The following is a 15,992-nucleotide window of genomic DNA, read 5'->3' as shown; positions in this document are numbered from 1 at the left end:
AGAGAGAGAGAGAGAGAGAGAGAGAGAGAGAGAGAGAGAGAGAGAGAATATGAATGGGCAGGAGCCAGGCATGATGGTTCACATTTGAAATCTAGCATCTAGCACTCTAGCACTTGGGAAGCCGAGGCAGGAGAATTATGAGTTCAAAACCAGCCTGGACTACAAAACAAGGTTATCTTACAAAAAGAAGGAAAGGCCAGGCAGTGGTGGCGTACACCTTTAGTCCCAGCACTTGAGAGGCAGAGGCAGGCGGATTTCTGAGTTCGAGGCCAGCCTGGTCTACAGAGTGAGTTCCAGGACAGCCAGGGCTACACAGAGAAACTCCATCTTGAAAAACAAACAAACAAACAAAAGAACAAAAAGACGGAAAGAAGGAAGGAAGAAAAGAAGGGAGGGAGGGAAGGAGGGCGGGAGAAGCCATTGGTGAAGAACTCTTACTAATCAAGCCAGGCAACCTGAGGCAATGGTCGCCCTTCCCTCCCTCCCTGGGAGCTGAAAACTGGCTGTTCACAGGACAACCTGGACTGTCTGTTGGCCAAGCTGAGGGCAGTGAAACCTCACTGGGATGCAGCCATGCTGAGACTCCACACCAGACACAAGGAGCAGCTACGGCAATTTGGTCTCAACCCCCTGGATCTTTGAGGCCACTGGCCCGTAACCCCTAAGGCCAATCAATAAAGCAACTTTATGTAGAATTCAATAGAACTGTGTGGATTGTGGCCTTTGGCAGTGAGGACATCTATGTTCTGGGTTGACCCATTGTCCTAAACACTGAGTGGTAAGAAAGAGACAATGTTCTAAACCCTTTCTTATAGAAACTAGACCCCATTCCCTTAAGCCTAGATCACCTTTGGTCCCTTTAAACTACCTTGGCTTAAATGGGTATGGTGGCACATGCCTTTAGTCCCCACACTTGGGAGGCAGAGGCAGGTGAATCTCTGAGTTTAAGACCAGCCTGGTCTACAAAGCGAGTTGTAGGACAGCCAAGGCTATGCAGAGAAACCCTGTCTTGACAAAACAAAACAAAACAATCTTGGTTTTTCCTGACCAATAAAACATAAAGCCATGTGTGTGTGTGTGTGTGTGCATATGCATACATTTATTTATTTATTTATTTATTTATTTATTTATTTATTTATTTGGACTGTAGCATATTTATACTAAAGTGCTCATATAGAGGTCAGAAGACGACTTCCAGGAGCTGGCTTCTACCGTGTGGTTCTGGTGAGTGAGCTCAGGCTGTCAAGCTTAGAACAACACCTTTACCTTCTGAACCATCTCACTGGCCAACTGGGAAGGGCTGTAACAGGACATTACAGTAGCCAAGAACCAGCTCCCAAGATTCTAAGGTATCCAGTAGAAGGAACATACGGCTCAAATCCTTCTGCCACATGACAAGAGTCACACGGAACCCATGTTCTCAATGGCTTCAATCCTAAGGGCTCCACAGTATTGTCTTCTTGAGCAGAACTTCATCTTTGGGGCACAGCTCCCCAAAACTTCCATATAACATCCTCTGGAGACTCAGGCTCCCTCATGAGTTCGCCTTGGAGAAGGTCCCCGGCAGTCCTGTGATCAGTGGTGTCTGAATTCTCCAGCTCCCACTTCCAACTTAGAGAGACTGTTCCTGGCTCCCTCCACCTCAGGGTGCAGAGCAAGAGCAGGAGGACCACTAGGCAAGTCTATGCCAGTAAGTCTATGCCAAGCAGGGTTCTCCTATAGCAACTCGGAAGCCAGAGTCCAGTCCTACACACAGAGAGAAGAGAAGTCAGTCTGGGACCAGAAGAGTTCATTTTCCTGTCTCAACATGGTTAGGAATAGGACCCTGTCCACAGATCCTCTGTCCCCACCTCCTGTGACCAACAGTTCCTTCCTGCACATCCCACACAGCTACCCACTAGCCCCCCTCTCTGCCCTTCTCATAATTCCATTTGTCTCTTTAACTTCACCTCTCCAGACTCTGAGGAAAACCAGGCTTCTAAGCCCTGTGGATTCCTAGCTGCCAGCTTCAGGCAGAGGGGTGGCTCGGCTTCAGCCAGCTCCTGAAGTCTATCCAGGTCAATGTCTCCACCCACAGGATATCCGTTCACCTCCAAAATCTTATCTCCCATTTGTAGCCCTGCCCGGGCAGCTGAGCCTCCTGGGGTCACCTGGAAGTGTAGAGGGAGACACAGAAGTGTTGGTCAGGTGTTCTAAGGCTGGGCAGATTGCGGGGTGGGGGGGCAGAGAAAGGTAGGTGGTGAATGATGGGTAGATTTCAAAGCACATGATGATGCATCAGTCACCTGGGAGATGAAAAGACAAGGCCCACTGGCCACATAGCAGAGTCTGAATCCATAGCCACCTCCAGGCCCAGGGTACAAGAAGCATTGGCGGGAGCCAGCAAGGCCAGAAGGCTCAACTGTGTCTTCTTCGACTGGAAGATCCTTGGTTGCTGCCAGAGGAGGGGCAGCAATCTCGGTGTTCTCCAAGAAGAGGAGGGGAGATAGGCGTACCTGGGGGTTACGGGGAGAGAACCTGTGGCACCTGAGCCCTGCTCCATTCATGCCCTCTCCCCCCAACCGTGTCACCTACACGTACCATGCTGAAGAAGCGGTCAGCCTCAGGATCGACAACAATGAGGGAGACACAAGATCCCTGCGCTCGGATCCGAGACACTGTTTCCTCATGGCCCAGCCCGTCCACGCTTTCCCCAGCCACAGCCACCAGGCGGTCTCCAGCCTTCATCCCGGCCTTGTCAGCTGGCAGTCCTGGATCCACCTCCCACAAGAACTGCCCTGGGACATAGACATCTTCACTGCTCTCCCCCGACTCACGCCCATGCTCTCCCAGGAACTAACCCCATAGGACGTGGGAGGATGCCATTGGGGGCTGTGGGCACCTCTCATGGACACTGAGAAGTATACAATTGAATGTGTACGATCAGCCTAACGTCCAGTTTCCCACCCACCTCCAGAGCTGCCACTCACCAAGTCGACCGTCCAGGCCCTTTTCCTCCCGGAGCAGGAACCCAAAGCCTTGAGGCCCTTTCTCTATGTTTAGACACCGGGGCTTGGCGGGCAATGCCCAGCCTTCTGCCAGGGGTGCAGCAAGAGGCATTCCTAGTTGGTGACACTGTTCCTCTACCTCCGGCCCTGCCACCAGCAGAGTCACCCGATCTCCACTCTGACAAAGCTGTGAGGACAGAGAAAGACTGTAAGCACGGGCCATGTGTGTGGGACAGAAAGGGACGTATCTCCTCAGCCTCTCCTCCGGCGTACCTGGAATGAGGGCAAGCCTCATGTAAACTATAGGGAAAAGGAGAGGGGGTGACACAGAACTGACCCTCAGGTCAGGAGGGAGAGCTCTCTGCAGGAAGCCCTACCTTCCTATTGAGCTGGTTGTAAGTCAACTTCTCCACGCTGACTCCATTCACTTCTAGCAGCCTGGCCCCAGGGGGCACCCCTGCCCTCTCAGCAGCTCCTCCTGCACTGAGCACCAACCAGAAAGGACCCCGAGCTCCTAAAGGCAAAAAAAAAAAAAAAAAAGTAAGTCCAGCCGGCTGCCTGCCTGGAACAGAAGCTGAGCTCCGCTCCCAAACCCTGTCCTCCCACGGCTGGCCCTAAGCTCACCGTGGGTGACGCTGAAGCCAAAGCCACCTTCATCTTTTACGACATGGCACAACCGGGGCCTGACCCCCGAGACTAGGGTAGGACAGAGGAAAGCATCGCTCTCCCGCTGAGCACGTGCCACATCGTGAACGTTTTGTGCCAAGACCGTCAGCAAAACCCGGGGACCGCTGGCCCGGATGTAGCGCACTACCTAGAAAAAGGGCACACAGGAAAGAAAGGTTGGCCCTCTGAAATCCCAGGATCCCTTAGAACGTGCGTCTTCACTGTAAAAACCACGTCTGTAGATGCCTTCACCCAATCCTTCTACCTAGGTACCTCCAAATCGTGGGGTCTGAGGAAAGTGAGGCTTGGCCCGTGCAGTGCCCGGCAAGCGCCAGGCTGTGCCTCCCTGGAGTGCTATGGAATGTTCTTTTGTACCACAAGGAGTCCCAACCCAGCCTCACCACCGCATAGTCCTCGTGTGCCACGAGAATATTGTTCACTGCTAGGATCCGATCTCCTTCCCGGAGACCCTGGCGCTGGGCAGAGGTGCCTGGATCCACCCTACACACCACATGGTCAGCCTTGCCGAGCTGCTGCTGCAGATGGAACCCAAAACTCTTTTCCTCCTCCTTGCTCAACAGACAGAAGCGAGGCCGGTGCAGGTTCCAGGGATCTGGAGGAGGAGGCAGGTAGCAAAAAAAAAGAAGAAGGAGGGGGACACAGGCCCGGCACAGGAGCATCAAATGACTGGTAGTCCCAGCTTCCTGTCAGAGCGCTGGTCAGCCAGTGAGAGGGTGGGCTTTATAGCTGAATGAACTCTGTGTGGGTTGGGCGGCTAAAGCAAAGAGGTGTCTGCCTCCTCTACCTCTGCTTAGTTACTGGTATCAGAGGGAGACAGCAGTTACCAAGGAGATAGGAGGCTGTGCGGCACTGTAGTGTCTCTAGGGAAAGGAAACAGTTGCCAGGGGTGAGGGGATTACCAGATTGGTCTTCAGCCAGGGAGAGGACAGGATTGTCAATGCCCAACCTTGGATTAAACTTAAACTTCCTGTAAGGAGGCAGCAGAAGGCAAATAAGAGGAGCTCGTAGCTGGACTCCAGTCCCAAGTTCTACTTTAGGTGCTGATGCCAGCTGAGAGTCCCCCCCACCTCCAGTTCTTCTTCTCCAGCCCTCAGACAACTTACAGAGTTAACAAGGCTGTGTCCCGAAGATCTGTGGACAAAGGAGGGTGAGAGTAGAGATACACTCCCCCCAGAGACAGGACTTTCTTACTTTTGTTTTGTTTTGTTTTGTTTGTTTTTTGTTTTTCTAGACAGAGTTTCTCTGTATAGCCCTGGCTGTCCTGGAACTCACTCTGTAGACCAGGCTGGCCTCGAACTCAGAAATCTGCCTGCCTCTGCCTCCCAAGTGCTGGGACTAAAGGTGTGCGCCACCACTGCCCAGCAGAGACAGGGCTTTCATGATAAAAAAAAAAGGGGGGGGGGCTTAGGTGTAACCCAGCCCCTTTACACACACACACACACACACACACACACACACACACATACACACACACAGGGGTGTTGACTCTCCCCCAGTTCTGTGGCACATAAATCTGAGCCTATCAGCAGAGGGTGTGGACCAGGAAGACAGATCTATAAGCCCACCTCATTCCTTTTTCTGTTTGCCTCGGGACTCCAAGTCCAGATAGCAAGTGTGTTCTAGACCCAAAGATTCCAAATCTGCCCCCTCTGCCACCACCTCAAAGTCCCCTTCCGAGGATATCTCCCCACTTCCTACCTGCAGCTGCCTCCATAGTTGGATCACTGACCCAGGACTTAAGAGTAGGGACAAGGTTCATTATAACCAGCTGACCCTCCCGCCTGCCCCCTCCCGAGTCACGCCTTCTTGAAGACGCCGCAAGGAAGCATTGGGGTAATGGTTAACAGCAAAGTATTCTCTGCAAAGTGCAAGTATAGGTTCCTCCTGTCACCAGCCTTGCGCCCTACCGTTCTCTTGAGATCCATATGCTCTCAGGTGGTGGTGGCGCACGCCTTTAATCCCAGCACTTGGGAGGCAGAGGCAGGTGGATTTCTGAGTTCAAGGCCAGCCTGGTCTACAGAGTGAGTTCCAGGACAGCCCAGGCTATACAGAGAAACCCTGTCTCGAAAAACCAAAAAAAAAAAAAAGACCCAGATGCTCTTACAACAAAAAGCAGATCGCTGTCATCTCAAGCTGAGGGCAGTAGGTATGAGAAGGGTTAGAGGAATTCAAAGGTCCTGCATGAACAGCCTCATCCCAGGAGCTCACACACAGGCCTTCCAGCAACAAAGTTATCTAAAGAGACTTGAGCCTCTCCCTTTGCTTATCAGACTATCCAAACAATGGATCTCAAAGAATTGGAATTTCTTCAGGAATCTTAAACTGGGGAAGAGAAAAGAAGAAGCCCCGATGCCAGCCAGAACTTGTCTCCCAAGAAGAGGAGTCATGAAGTTTGGACAATTTATCAGACCGCTGAGCTGGATGGACTGGAACTGAGTCCTGACGGGGACTACTCAGCACACTAAATCCCAGGGGTGGACCCTGAAAGATGAGCTTTGGAGTTGGGATTGTCACCAGACCTATTTGTTTGTTCCTCTTCCCAGGGTGGACACCTCAGACAAATCTCCTTTCTCTGCTTTCCGAAGCTTTAATTTTGTTCATTTATTTGTGTTTGTGTGTGTGTGTCCATGTGTTTGCGTGCATTTGTGAATGAGAAAATGAGGAGGAGAAGGAAAGACAGAGAGAGAGAGAGAGAGGTGCAGAAGATGCAGTTGCTCCATAGAGGCCATGAGGGTGTTAGATCTCCCCCCACCCATTCCCCCACCCCACCCCACCCCACTCCACTCCCACCATCATGTGGTTGCTGAGAATTCAATTCCTGTCCTCTGGAAGAGCAAGGAGTATCTGAACCTGCTGAACCATCTCTCCAGCCCTTCTCTGACTTTTCACTATTCTCTTTTTTTAAAAAAAAAAAACAAAACAAAACAAAACAAACAAACAAAAAAAACCAGCTTACTGAGGATGAGAGGCAGAGTTCAGCTTGATGGGGGGGGGGGGAACACCAGTGCCCAGGCATTGACACTAAAAACTCCACCAACACAACACTACTGCCTCTGCATCTGGTGGCCAGGGGCATCTGCAGTAGAAGGTAAACCAAACTAACCCTTTCTCGGAAGCACCAGACAAGGAAGTGGAGACCACAGGGGGTGGAAGACACCCAGCTTTTTAATAGCAGCAAGGTGGGTCACACTTGTCCCTGGTGGCATTGGAGCCATTGATAGCTGTGCATTTGAGAGACATGAGGCTGGGAAAAGCACCAGTGTGAGGGTATTTTGTGTCCAGAGGTGAGTGTTAAGGCAGGATGGGGCACAGTCCAGTACATCTGCTGGCTAGCAGAACCCCCAACATGGCAAACACAATCAGAGAAGGAAGAGGCAAGACTGGTGGTGGAGTCACAGGGCAATTTGGCCACTGACGTGTCATATCCTTAGTCCTTCTAGGCAAAGGGAGAGGTAACATGTTCCATATACAAGTCCAACATCAATTCACTGCATTTGACCTTGGGAACTCTAGGCTGGACTTGTTGGGAGGTTGGGGGCAGCACAGTTTTACCCATTGCTTTGACTGGGCAGAACTGAAGGGATCTTTCTGGAAGGAGTTGTACAAGCCAGGAAGCCACAGAGGGAGCCAGTGGTCTCACAGCTCTGTCACAGCTGTCACTGTCTCAGTGTCCAGAGCCTCCCAGCTGCTCCAGGAGAGTCTTGACCTCGCTCTCCACCCGCAGAAGCTGAGCCTTGCGCCAAGGATTAAGGGTGGCACCTCGGCTATCTTCCAGATCACGGAGCAGCAGCTTGAGATGTCTCTGGACCCGGACCGGGTCCCAGCTGTTGAGGTTACGCTGGACTTCACTAAGGATCACTGACCAGTACTCGGACACCGCTGTCCCCTCTGTCAGTGAGGCTACAACCCGGGCACCACCTTCGCCAGAGCTACCCAGATCCCGCAGGACCTGGCGGCCCTCTGAACTCAGTTCATTGAAGTAGAGGCTAGAGGAGAAAAAGATGGAAGGATGATGTCATTCATCAGGGTTTTGAGAAGAAAGGCCCAAGATGGATGGGCGGAGAGTCAGGGAGCCTTATCATTCATTCCCTTCAGGCTGTCAATGGTAGGGGGGCAAGCGTGTGTGTAATAAGGTCTGAGGATAAGGCTCAGGTGGTAGAGTACTTCACATGCACAGAGCCCTGGGTTCACACCCTAGCATCATGAAAAGAATCTGCAATAAGCCAGAGGCAGAGACAGAAGCAAATGGAAACATTTGGTGTGACCAGAGACAGTATAGTCCCCAGGAGAAATGGTAGCAGAGTGAGGGACAGTCACAGAGGACTTGGGTTAGCTCAGCACTCAGCAAACCAGGATCAGAAAGGGAACACAGACAGTAGGTTCACAGCACCCCACGTTGGGAAGAACATAGTAAAGAGAGGCAACAGGTGGGGTTGGGGCCTGGGCCATGAGACCAGCACCCGGACTTACTGCAGCAGCTCCAGGGAAGGGTGCTCCCGGGCAGCCTTAGCCAAAGCTAGAGCCACTGTGTCGCCAGCACCATTGTAGGCCACGTTCAGTTCCTGCAGTTGTTTGTTTCGGTCCAGCTGGGCAGCCAGCAGCTCCAGTCCCTCATCTCCAAGGTCGGTGTGTAGCAGGGACAGGTGTGTCACCGAAGTGTTTCCTGCCAGCCCGTCCATCAGCAGTCCCACCCCGGCTGCTGTCAGTGGGTTGTTGGACAGCCTGAGGAGCACAGGCAAGGCAAGGTTAGGGGTTGGGGCATTGTGGATACCCAAGCTGGGTGTTAGGATGTTGGCCAAAGGGGGCACATCTGGGTTGGAGGCACACAAAAAAGGGACCCAGGCAAAGGGACAGTGAAATGAGAATCTGCTCCTGTCCAGGAAGGAGAATGGGGGCTGGGGGTGGGGGCTGCGGAAAGCAGGTTGCCTCTCTCCCTCCTTTCTATTTCTCTAGCTTCCTGACCCTCCCTTACCCCATCCCCTTACTCTTCTGTTCGGATTATTCCTCTTACACCTTCCTTTACAGCCTCCCCGGCCTTTGATCTTTGATCCTCCCTCCTCTCTGGTCCTCCCTCCTCTCTGGTCCTCCCTCCTCTCTGATCCTCCCTCCTCTTTGATCCTCCCTCCTCTCTGATCCCATCTTTCGACTGTCACACTCCCCCTACACCCACTTTTCATTAAAAAAAAACAGAACATTTACTTATTCTGTGCATGTGTGTCTGTGGGAATGAAGTAGGGGGAGGGGCTGGGGAGGTCAGAGGACACTTGTGGGAACTGGTTCTTTCCTTCCAACCAATATGTGAGTCCTGGGGATTAAACTCAGTTTTTCAGCCTTGGCCCCAGCCACTTTCACCTTCTAAGCCATCTCACCAAGGGTTCCCTCCCCCTTCAGCCCCCTTTCTTCTTCCTCATTCATCTCTCCTGGTTCTCATTAGAAACAGGAGCCCCCAGGCATCTGGGTTCCTAGGAGATCAGCCAACACCTTGGGAGCAAGTAGAAAGTACTCAGCATTATGGTGAGTCTGCAGGGATAAGGGATTCTGTTGCCAGGCAACTGGCCCAGGAATTACTGCAGGCTTCCTGTCCCCCAGGCTGATATTAGCCAGGAGAAAGGCTTTCTTAGCACCCACTCTGGGTGTCTTCCTTGATCCTTTATATTTATTTATGTTTGTTTGTTTGTTTGTTTGTTTGTTTGAGACAGAGTTTCTTGTGTAGTCCTGGCTATCCTGAAACTTGCTTTATAGACCAGGGTAGCTTTGAACTTAGAGATCTGCTTCTCTGTGCCTCCCTAGTGCTGGGGTTAAGGTTGTGTGCCACCATCTTACTCCTTTCAGATGCTTGTAATGGACCTGGACAGGGAGCCAGCCAGGGCCTAGATAACCTCTTTACTGGAGCCAGGGCAGCCTCAGTTCTCACCACGTCTGAGGCCATCGGAGGAGGCAGAGCCTCCCCCACCAGACCCCTGTTATATAGGCCACTCACCGAAGAGTGGTGATCTGGCATTGGTCATGTAGCAGCAGGTCTCGGAGGTCTCTGCAGGCCTCAGGGCCGAGATTGTTGAGTTGCAACCTGAAGCAGAAGGTAGCCAGAGAGAGAAGGCAAGAGACCAAGAAAGCAGGTCAGCATGGGGTCTTCCCATGGAGTGTGCCTCCTCCTCACCAGCCTGCTTCCTGCCATCCACACACTGCTTGCCCCCTGTTGCTCAAGTCACCTCAGCCCAGGCCTCCTCCATCTCGCCCTGCTGTGGTCTGCTGTGTCAAGGGACATGGGGTGGAGGTTTGCAGTTGTACTGCGGGAAGGGAGAGCCTTTGAGAGAGGAAGCCTGCTTTGAGGATCAAGTAGAGTAGAGATCTACACTTAGCATTAACTAGACTTGGAGGGCTTTGGTTCCCGATACAGAGGGTTATGGTAGAGCAAGGCCTCTCTGTGCCTTCAGGGCCTTCTCCACACACCGCTGTCGCCTCCTCTGCTCGTCTGCCTGCCGTGTTGCAGTGCAGCCTCAGAGAGCTTTACCAGAAGACGAACCCATGCATAGCCTTCTAGCTTCCAAAACTGTAAACTCCTCTCCCCACTTCTTTTTTCTTGAGTCAAGATCTTATGTAGCCCAGGCTGGCCCAGAATTCACCGTGTAGTTCATGTTGGACTCAAACTCACAGCACAACTCTTGCCTGTTTTTTGAATGCTGGGACTACAGGCCTGCGTTGTTTGGCAGACCTCTGGTTTTTAGAAAGTAGCTAGCCTTTGGTATTGTTATAGCAACAGAAAGCCGACTCATGCATGTTCCCTGGCCCTTCTTCACTCCTTTGGCCTACACAGCACCTTCTCTCTCCTGCTGCCCCTCCGACCCTTTCCTCCCTTCCTGCCTATACATAAGGACTAGTCCTCACCCCAGTTTCCGGGCACGCAGAAGGACAGGCATGAGAGTGTGTAGCCCAGTGGGGTCCAGCTGGCAGGAGGCCAAGTTCACCTCATCCAGGGGGTGCCTTCCACTTCCCAGTACAGAGGCTACCACTGTGCACTTGAGGGGTGTCATGCGCACACCTGCTAAATTGAGCTGGCGTAGAGAGCCCAGCACCTCAGCTGAGAAGCGCTGGTTCTGGAACTCATAGTGAAAGAAAAGATGGTCAAGAAGCTCCGAGGGGGGCAGCACCTGCCGACCCAATTTCCCCAGTTTCTTCTTGATGGCCTGGGCGTTCTCCAGGGCATCCAGGTTCTTGATGGGACAGCCAAGCTGAGCCAGCACCGCCCGGTTGTGGGCAGAGAGAAGTCCGCCCATGAACATGGGAAAGAGCTCAAAGACCTCATCCTCAGGGGGTTCATCTGGGTGGCGTCGGGGGCCCTCCACACCCAAGATGCTGGCACCCATCTGATCCAGAACATCGTCATTGTAGTAGTCTTCCTCCCGGAACATCTCCAGTACCATGGCCTGGGCCACTGCCTCCCGATTCTTACTCACCATGCGCCCAAAGACTCGAGGAACTACCTGGAAAAGAAACGTGGGAGGAGGGGGGGCTTCAAAACATCCAATCAAGCCTCCAAGGTTCAATTCCTGATAGATACACCCTCCGACTGTTCTAACCTTGGGGTCTCCCCTTGAGCTGACACCACCACTTGCAGATCAAGCTACTTCCTTCCCCCATTGCTGGGACACCCTCCATGGCTTCCTGCTGTCCGTGAGACAAACTCCAAACATTCAGCCTAGAATAGGAAACTTTTCATAATCTGGCCCCAAATGGACTTTTTCTAGGGCCATCCTCTCAAACATTTGTCTCCTGGATTCCAGATGTTAGGGAATCTCTTTTGCCCAAGTGCCAATTCATTTTCCAGTCTAAGAGGTGGAGAGGAAGAATGAATATATACAGTTGTCCCTCCACAGAGAGTTGGTTCTAGATCCCTCATGGATATCACATACGCCTGGTTGCTCAAGTCCCTTCCACAAAATGAGTCAGAATTTGTGCATATAGTTTATGCACACCCTACTGTAGATTGACTAATCTCTGGACTACTTGAAACACTTAATACAATGTAAGTGCTAAGTATAGAATGGTTATGTGGTAGCTATCTGTGCTAGATAAACAGCACTACATTGTGCTGAAAAGGACCTGTGTATGTTTAATACAGGTACTTTTTGTGAGGACAGTGTTGAGGATTGAGTCCAAGGCTTCATGCATGTTAAATATGTGTTCAACCATGTATGTACACCCCACCCCATCTATATTCCCTTCTGTTTGAATTATTTTACTTTTAATATTATGTGCGTGAGTGGTTTGCCTACAGGTATGTATGTGCACCGTGTGTGTGTCTGGTGCCCATGGAGGTCAGAAGAGGACATTGGATCCTCTGGAACTAGAATCATGGATGGTTGGGAGCCACCCCATGGATACTGGCAACAGAACCCAGGCCCTCTGCAAGAATAAGGGCTCTTAACCACTGAGCCATCCATCTCCCTAGCTCCTTGCATTTTTTTTAAAGATTTAAAAAAAAATTTTAATTATATGTAAGTGTGTAGGTATTCCATAGGAGGACAGGTGCCCGAAGAGGTCAGAGGAAGTTGGGTCTCCCCAAGGCTGGAGGTGAGTCACTTAATATAGGTGCTGGGAAATGAACTCAGGTCTTCTGCAGAGACAAAAGGATCTCTTAACTCCTGAGCCATCTCTCTATCTAGTTCTCTGAAATTGTTTTTTCAAATCTTTTCCTCCATTGAGCTTTGCTTTTGTTTTGCTTTCTGTTGTTTGTTTGTTTGTTTGTTTGTTTGTTTTGTTAAAACAGGCTCTTGCCAGTAGGTGGTGGTTACAAGTCTTTAATCCCAGCACTTGGGAGGAAGAGGCAGGTAGATCTTTGAGTTTAAGGCCAGCCTGGTCCACAGAAAGAGTTCCAGGACAGTCAGGGCTACACCAAAGGGAGAAGGGAAAACGAAACTAGACAGGCTCTTACTATTGGAGTCTACACTAGCCTTGACCTCAAGGTCCCCCTGGTTTAGACTCCAGAGTACTGGGATTATAGGCAGTTTGGTTGCCATTGGGCCCTGACAGTGCTCCTCACAGTGCTCCCCCTCTTTCAGAGCCTTCATGATGCTGCTTGCTGAGTATCTGCCACCCCAATTGTCCTCTTGGCTAATCCTATGGAAAATCAGTTTAAATGCTCTTCCAGAAGGCTTTCCTGATCACTCAAACCAGGGTCACCATCTCTCTTAGAATATCAGAACTTCTCACACAGACATTTATCAGTTTTCATTGCATAGGCATGTTGACTTTTGTGTTTGGTCTGTGAAATCAGAAAAGGCAGGAACCTACAGAGTCATTACTTGATTTCCCCACAAATCTAACACATTGCCCAACACACAGCAGGGACCGAAATATTTGACAAAGAAATGAGTTACATCTGCAGAGGTTTTCTTTTCTTTTCTCTTTTTTTTTTTTTTTTTTTTTTTTTTTTTTTGTTTTTTAAGTTATGGTTTTTCGAGACAGGGTTTCTCTGTGTAGTCCTGGCTGCCCTGGAACTCACTCTGTAGACCAGGCTAGCCTCGAACTCAGAAATTCGCCTGCCTCTGCCTCCCAAGTGCTGGGATTACAGGCGTGCGCCACCACTGTCCGGCTCTGCAGAGGTTTTCTATGTCCCCTCTCATCCTCATAGGCAAACGAGGGTGTTTGATGGCACCCCCTCTGATCTCTGGGGACAAGACCAAAAACTGTCACCTTGTGAAGATGAAGATGTCACCTCTACCATAAAAAGAGCTGAGAGTGTAGCTCAGTGGTAGAGCATTGGCCAGGCATGTGTAGGCCCGGGGCCCAACTCCCAGCTTAGAAAGAAGGGTGAGAAGGAGGAAGAGGTGAAAGAGGAAGAGGAAGAAGGGGAGGAGGAGGGAGAAGAAGAATAGAAGGACAAGTTAGGTTCATGAAGGACAGGTGAGATCAACCCTCTACAAGAATAATCTCAATAATCTCCCTTTAAGAAGGCCTGAGGCAGCCGGGCAGTGGTGGCGCACGCCTTTAATCCCAGCACTTGGGAGGCAGAGGCAGGCGGATTTCTGAGTTCGAGGCCAGCCTGGTCTACAGAGTGAGTTCCAGGACAGCCAGGGCTAAACAGAGAAACCCTGTCTTGAAAAACCAAAAAAAAAAAAAAAAAAAAAAAAAGAAGGCCTGAGGCACAATTTCAGGGTAACTGGAGAGCCCTCAATCCCACAGGAGACCAGACTCTTCACTGATTCCATTCTCAAAGGTTGCCTGGCCTCAGCAGCGGCCATGACTTTCTGTCTGAGGCGATGGTATGAGGGTCAGGCTACATAAGGTTTTTTTTTGGTTTTTTGTTTTGTTTGGTTTGGTTTGGTTTTTTCGAGACAGGGTTTCTCTGTATAGTCCTGGCTGTCCTGGAACTCACTCTGTAGACCAGGCTGACCTCGAACTCAGAAATCCGCCTGCCTCTGCCTCCCAAGTGCTGGGATTAAAGGCGTGCACCACAACTGCCCGGCATAAGTTTATTTTTTATTTTTTTGTAATTATTACTTGTGTGTGAATATACATGCACATGTAGACGTCAAAGGACAAGTCTGTGAAGTTGGTTCCTTACTTTAAAAACAAACAAACAAACTAACTAACTAACTAACTAACTAACTAACTTATTTTGGGAAGAAAAGTCTCACTATGTAGCCCTGGCTGACCAATATAACTCACTATGTAGAATAGACCAGACTAGCCTGGAACTCACAGCGATCAGCCTGGTTCTGCCTCTATAGGGTCTGGATGAAAGGTGTGAGCCATTATACTTGGTCCCCTCCTTCACTTTTATGTAGATTGCGAGGGTGAAACCCAGGCCACTAGGAGTGAAAAGCAAGCCTCTTCACTCCATGAGACATTTTGCCAGTCCCCATTTTTATGTTTTATAATTAAACGGCACTTATTATGTGCCAGATCCCAAGGATTAATTTGAGCTCTAAATGATGTCAATGAATAAATTCTGTTATTGCTCCATTTAACAGAAATCTGGGGCAAGGCTTAAATAACTTAACCAAGGCTACCCGGCTAGTGCATGGCGGAGCTTGGGACTTGAACTCAGGTCTCTGGGTTACTACATTTCTGTTCTTTTTTTTTTTTTTTTGGTTTTTCTTTTTCTTTTCTTTTCTTTCTTTCTTTCTTTTTGGTTTCTCGAGACAGGGTTTCTCTGTGTAGCCCTGGCTGTCCTGGAACTCACTTGGTAGATCAGGCTGGCTTCGAACTCAGAAATCCGCCTGCCTCTGCCTCCCGAGTGCTGAGATTAAAGGCGTGCGCCACAACTGCCTGGCCTACATTTCTGTTCTTACTCTTTATGCTTTGTTGCCCGGAAAAAGGTAACATTCAGCTTTAGTTCTGTAGCACTAACCAGTGTTCTGCCTTCTCGGGACCAGTGCCTGACACCAAGGTGAACCGAGGAAGGAGACAACTTGACCGAATCACAAACCCTGAGCTCAAATCCCAGCTGTTCTTGCTATCACTGTGATATCAGACAAATTCACGTACCTAAGTTTTTTCAACTCTATTTTTTCCTGTGTGTGTGTATGCATATTTGCAGGTGTGAGTGTGGGTGTGGGTGCATGTGTGCCCAAGACTGATCCCAGGAATCATCCTCAAACACTCTTCCACAGTATTCTTTGGGGTGGGGTCCCTGAATCAGATCAAGAGCTCCCTATCCAGCTTGTTCTAGGGTTCCTGTGTCTTAGTCTTCCAGGGGGAACTGGGAGTTTTCCTGGGTCCTGGAGATCCAAACTGAAATCCTCGTGCTGTGTGGGCATTTTAACCTTTGAACTATCTCTCCAGCCCCATTTCTTTAAGGTGAAAAGGGAACTCCAGATTGCCAGGGTTGATTTGCAAACAAACAACGAAGCCTCTAAAGTGACTTAGCCTCTAAAGTGACAGGCAGACAGGGGCAGGGACTGGCAGCCCCCCCACCCCCAGGAATGTCCCATATCCACCCTGCTCCCAGCATCGCCCTCAGGCCTGCTGGCTGGTTTCTGGAGTCGACCTGCACCTAGGATGGGCCATCCTAAGCCAATTACCTATGTCATTCTTCCTCCCGGTACAGATGAATAAATGGTATCTGCTTTATAGCCCTGTCTCTGGCGATTGAATTAGGATGAATCATTGCTCCCGGGTCCTGATCGCCTCTGAAGGAGCAGGCTCAAGTGAGTTTCTGGGCATGTAGCTCAGATAGAACAGTTGCCTATTGTGTGTAAAGCCCTGGGCTCAATCTCCAACACAAAAGGGAGAGAGAAGAGAAGCGCCTGGGAATGAGACTGTATTGACTTCCTGTGCCTCCCAGTAGCAAAAGTTGGGGGGGGGGGGGGGGGG

The 15,992-nt window shown here is 50.5% G+C and overlaps 3 protein-coding genes across 5 annotated transcripts in view; 1 reads left to right on the top strand and 2 right to left on the bottom strand.

Annotated features, from left to right (window-relative positions):
- The window catches only part of Ccdc153 (coiled-coil domain containing 153), a 6,568-nt gene extending 5,498 nt beyond the window's left edge, over positions 1 to 1,070 (top strand). Inside the window, exon 7 of one of the 3 annotated variants that reach the window (XM_028783864.1) lies at positions 514 to 1,070. In XM_028783864.1, coding sequence (XP_028639697.1) covers positions 514 to 642 — 129 coding nt within the window. In that variant the 3' untranslated portion in view covers positions 643 to 1,070. Of the gene's footprint in view, positions 1 to 492 lie in introns of all 3 variants that reach the window. The other 2 variants (XM_028783862.1, XM_028783863.1) reach the window with 2 other exon arrangements.
- Positions 1,071 to 1,097: 27 nt separating this feature from the next.
- On the bottom strand, positions 1,098 to 5,388 carry Pdzd3 (PDZ domain containing 3). The gene is made up of 11 exons (XM_028783861.1): positions 5,373 to 5,388; positions 4,778 to 4,805; positions 4,574 to 4,641; positions 4,055 to 4,266; positions 3,612 to 3,801; positions 3,365 to 3,501; positions 2,970 to 3,174; positions 2,581 to 2,777; positions 2,286 to 2,495; positions 1,950 to 2,150; positions 1,098 to 1,746 (listed from the first exon to the last, which is right to left on the bottom strand). The coding sequence occupies exons 1-11, from the start codon at positions 5,386 to 5,388 to the stop codon at positions 1,717 to 1,719; spliced, it is 1,494 nt and encodes a 497-aa protein (XP_028639694.1). The 3' UTR covers positions 1,098 to 1,716.
- Positions 5,389 to 6,805: 1,417 nt separating this feature from the next.
- The window catches only part of Nlrx1 (NLR family member X1), a 15,913-nt gene continuing 6,726 nt past the window's right edge, over positions 6,806 to 15,992 (bottom strand). The window contains exons 7-10 of the mRNA XM_028783703.1: positions 10,560 to 11,155; positions 9,655 to 9,741; positions 8,145 to 8,396; positions 6,806 to 7,660 (exon numbers count right to left, since the gene is read on the bottom strand). Coding sequence (XP_028639536.1) covers positions 7,339 to 7,660; positions 8,145 to 8,396; positions 9,655 to 9,741; positions 10,560 to 11,155 — 1,257 coding nt within the window. The 3' untranslated portion in view covers positions 6,806 to 7,338. The remainder of the gene's footprint in view (positions 7,661 to 8,144; positions 8,397 to 9,654; positions 9,742 to 10,559; positions 11,156 to 15,992) is intronic.

The sequence above is a fragment of the Grammomys surdaster genome, unplaced genomic scaffold, assembly GCF_004785775.1.
Source record: "Grammomys surdaster isolate TR1022 unplaced genomic scaffold, NIH_TR_1.0 1164, whole genome shotgun sequence".
In the NCBI taxonomy this organism is placed as follows: domain Eukaryota; kingdom Metazoa; phylum Chordata; class Mammalia; order Rodentia; family Muridae; genus Grammomys; species Grammomys surdaster.
The sequence above is the reverse complement of the archived record's forward strand: the minus strand, read 5'-3'. Positions and strand labels throughout refer to the sequence as shown.

Excerpts from the sequence above, each read along its gene's own strand:
- Pdzd3 (XM_028783861.1), bottom strand. Across the intron at positions 4,267-4,573 it reads CCTGGCTGAAGACCAATCTG|ATCCCTGGAACCTGCACCGG; the intron begins GTAATCCCCTCA and ends CTCCTCCTCCAG. Across the intron at positions 3,802-4,054 it reads CACACGAGGACTATGCGGTG|GTAGTGCGCTACATCCGGGC; the intron begins GTGAGGCTGGGT and ends CCCTTTTTCTAG.